The sequence below is a fragment of the Vulpes lagopus genome, chromosome 11 (genome assembly GCF_018345385.1).
Source record: "Vulpes lagopus strain Blue_001 chromosome 11, ASM1834538v1, whole genome shotgun sequence".
NCBI classification, from domain to species: Eukaryota; Metazoa; Chordata; class Mammalia; order Carnivora; family Canidae; genus Vulpes; species Vulpes lagopus.
In genome coordinates, this window is record NC_054834.1 from 63854111 (window position 1) to 63858322 (window position 4212).

At 38.0% G+C, this 4212-nt stretch overlaps 1 protein-coding gene across 1 annotated transcript; it reads right to left on the bottom strand.

The window, feature by feature from the left end:
• On the bottom strand, nt 1–4212 carry LOC121471977 (olfactory receptor 8K3-like; the record flags this gene model as incomplete). Its single annotated transcript, XM_041722913.1, has 2 exons — nt 3304–4212; nt 1–24 (listed from the first exon to the last, which is right to left on the bottom strand). Coding segments are annotated over exons 1-2 (933 nt in total), but the record flags the coding sequence as incomplete, so codon positions are not given.

Sequence of the window (4212 nt, forward strand, 5' to 3'; positions counted from 1 at the left end):
AATACCATGGACTTTCTTCAGAGAGTTGGAACAAATCATCTTAAGATTTGTGTGGAGTCAGAAAAGACCCTGAATAGCCAGGGGAATATTAAAAAAGAAAATCATAGCTGAGGGCATCACAATGCCAGATTTCAGGTTGTACTACAAAGCTCTGATCATCAAGATAATGTGGTACTGGCACAAAAACAGACACATAGATCAATGGAACAGAATAAAGAATCCAGAAATGGGCCTTCAACTCTATGGTCAACTAATATTCCACAAAGCAGGAAAGACTATCCACTGGAAAAAGTCTCTTCAATAAATGCTGCCATGTAGACAGCCACATGAAGAAAAATGAAACTAGACCATTCTCTTGCACTATATACAAAGATAAACTCAAAATGGATGAAAGATCTAAATGTGAGACAAGATTCCATCAAAATCCTAGAGGAGAGCAAGGCAACACCCTTTATGAACTTGGCCACAGCAACTTCTTGCAAGATACATCTATGAAGGCAAGGGGAACAAAAGAAAAAATGAACTATAGGGACTTCATCAAGATAAAAAGTTTCTGCACAGCAAAAGAAACAGTCAACAAAACTTAAAGACAACCTACAGAATGGGAGAAGGTATTTGAAAATGACCTATCAGATAAAGGGCTAGTATCCAAGGTCTATAAAGAACTTCTTAAACTCAACAGCAAAGAAACAAACAATCCAATCCTGCAATGGGCAAAAGACATGAATAGAAATTTCACCAAAGAAGACCTACACATGACCTACAACAAGCCCATGAGAAAATGCTCCGCATCACGGGCCATCAGAGAAATGCAAATCAAAGCCACAATGAGATACCACCTCACACCAGTGAAAATGGGGAAAATTAACAAGGCAGGAAACCACAAATGTTGGAGAGGATGTGGAGAAAGGGGGACACTCTTACACTGTTGGTGGGAATGGGAACTGGTGCAGCCACTCTGGAAAACTGTGTGGAGGTTCCTCAAAGAGTTAAAAATAGAACTGCCTTATGACCCAGCAATTGCACTGCTGGGGATTTACCCCAAAGATACAGATGCAGTGAAAGACCGAGACACCTGCACCCCAATATTTATAGCAGCAATGTCCACAATAGCGAAACTGTGGAAGTAGCCTCAGTGTCCATTGAAAGATAAATGGATAAAGAAGATGTGTAGATAGATGATAGATAGATAGATGATAGATAGATAGATAGATAGATAGATAGAGTAGAATATATATAATAGAATGTTACTCAGTCATTAGATCTCTTCCTTTTATATGACCGAATAGTATCCCATTCTATACATATTCCACATCTTCTTTTTTTAAAGATTTTATTTATTTATTCATAAGAAACACAGAGAGGAGAGAGAGAGAGAGAGAGAGAGAGAGAGAGAGAGAGAGAGGCAGAGACACAGGCAGAGGGAGAAGCAGGCTCCATGCAGGGAACCTGAGGTGGGACTCCATCCTGGGTCTCCAGGATCACACCGTGGGCTGAAGGCGGCGCTAAACCACTGAGCTACCCGGGCTGCCCTCCACATCTTATTTACCCAATCATCTATCAAAGGCTATTTGGGTTCCTTCCGTATCATGGCTACTGTAAATAATATTGCAATGGACATAAAAATGCACATATCCTTTCAAATTAGCATCTTTATGTTCTTTGGCTAAATACACAGAGTGAAATTACTCGATCATATGGTATTTCTATTTTTAAATTTTAGAGGAACATCTATATTATTCCTTAGGGACTATGACAACTAGGAAAATGTTTTCTTTACTAAACCTTTGATACAGGTAATGAGGGCAGCCGAGGTGGCTCAGCAGTTTAGCGCCACCTTCAGCCCAGGGCGTGATCCTGGAGACCCTGGATGGAGTCCCCATTTTGGGTTCCCTGCATGGAGCTTGCTTCTCCTTCTGCCTGTGTCTCTGTCTCTCTCTCTGTGTCTCTCACGAATAAATAAATAAAAATCTTTAAGAAAAAGAAAAGAAATAGGTAATGAAATCTGGTAGTGGAACTCCTGCCACTTTATTTTCTTTCTTCTAGACTATCTTTATATTTTAGGCATTTTGCCTTTCTGAGTAAATTTTAGAGTCAGCTCCATCATTCTAAAAGAAAGAAGAAAAGACAAAGAGGAATGAAGAAATGAAGGAAGAATTAAAAAATTAAAATAGCTCAAAAAATAATTTTAAAACCTAATCTAGTTTTACAAAAGACATTCATAACTTTTTTTGGAATACCTCTATGTTCTTTCTTCTTCTAAGAAAGTCTAGATCCTTTGCATTTACACATGATTCTTAAAATCAACATGAGTATCCAAAATACTGTTGGATTTTGAATGTCACTGTATTAAATGCATTGAATAATTTAGGGGAAACTAACCACATGACATTTATTCATCCAAACAATGATATGGTATATGTAACATTATGTCTTCCTTAATAATTCAAGGTTTTGTAGTTTCCAGCAGGAAAATAATGCCAATCCTTCACGAAAATTTTTCTAAGGTATTATACAGTTTTATTTCAATTAAATTTTTAGTTTAAAATTAATATTTTTATGGATTTTTTTGCTAAGTTGTAGTAAAACAAACAAAAAATTAAAAACCCCAGATGTCTTAAATGCTGACCTATTATGCACCAATCTTGCAAAACTCAGGTATTATTTTCTAATGTTTCAGAAATAAGCAATTTTGAATTGTTGCTATACACATTTATGCTACCTAAAATAATCACATTTTTATTTCTGCTTTCCTAAGTATATACAGGTTCACATATCAACACGTAACAGACTGAGATGCAACCCACCACAATGGGTTAAATGTTAGTTCTTAAGGTAGACATTGTTGATTATTCATTGATGTGCATATTCCTTACACAAAGAACATTAAGCTCCATCTTCTCTGTGCCATATGCCAGTATGGTGGGCATATTTATTTCATATTTAATAAAAGACATAAAATAACTATGAAAAAAATATTATCACGGTGTGATGTATTTAAAAGAAAACAAACAAAGCAAACCAAAACTTGCCTTCAGTTGCAAAATAAGTACTTGGTAATGTGGGAACAGTGGTCTGGACTTGTCTTAGCACTTAAACCAAAGCTGGTATGAGAAGAATGATCACTACTGGAATACCTATGAGTCGAAAACAGGAAAAGCATTTCTAGCTTTCCACGACTTCTACACATTACTCCTTTCTAAGGCCAATGACATGTCCTAAACAGAAGTCTGTAACCTATTTTATTACAGGTACTGCCTATATTGAACTCTACATAGGCGGTTTATGCAGGTTTTTCCATATTCTATGCAGGGCATCTTTTACCTCTTTGTTCCTTAGGCTGTAGATCATGGGATTCAGCATAGGGATTATCAAAGTGTAAAATATAGAGGCGATTTTATCAGTATCAAAGGAATGGCTGGATTTGGGCTGCACGTACATGAAGAAGAGAGTGACATACAATACAACAACCACCGTCAGGTGGGATCCACAGGTGGAGAAGGCCTTGTGCCTTCCCTCTGCAGAATTCATCCTAAGGATGGCCATAAGGATGAGGATGTAGGACACAAGCACTATGAGAAGGGAGGAAATCAAATTAAATGCTGAAAAGATCAGTATTATCAACTCAATGTCACGTGTGCTTGAACACAGTAAAGTTAACAAAGGAAGATTGTCACAGTAAAAATGTCTAATGACATTATGTCCACAGAAGGATGCCATAAAAATCTTGGTGGTGATTATCAGAGAGAGACAGGCACTGTATATATAAGGGATTGCTACTAGCACCCAGCACACCCTTTGTGACATAACAATGGTGTAGAGCAGAGGGTTACAGATGGCCACATAACGGTCATAGGCCATTGCTGACAGAATGAAAAGCTCACTGATGATGAACAAGATGAAGAAAGCCAGCTGCGTAGCACACCAGTTATAGGGGATTGTATTTTGATCAGCTACAAAATTTACTAACATTTTGGGTGCCACAGCTGATGAGTAGCCAAAATCAATGAAAGCCAGGTGTCTGAGGAAGAAGTACATGGGTGTTTGGAGCCTGGAGTCCACCTTGGTGAGGATGATAATGCCCAGGTTGCCCACCACTGAAACTGTGTAGATGATGAGGAAAAGCCCAAAGAAGGGAGCCTGCAGCTCAGGACGGTCGGTGATTCCCATTAGGATGAATTCTGTTAACACTGTTAGATTTTGTCTGTTCAT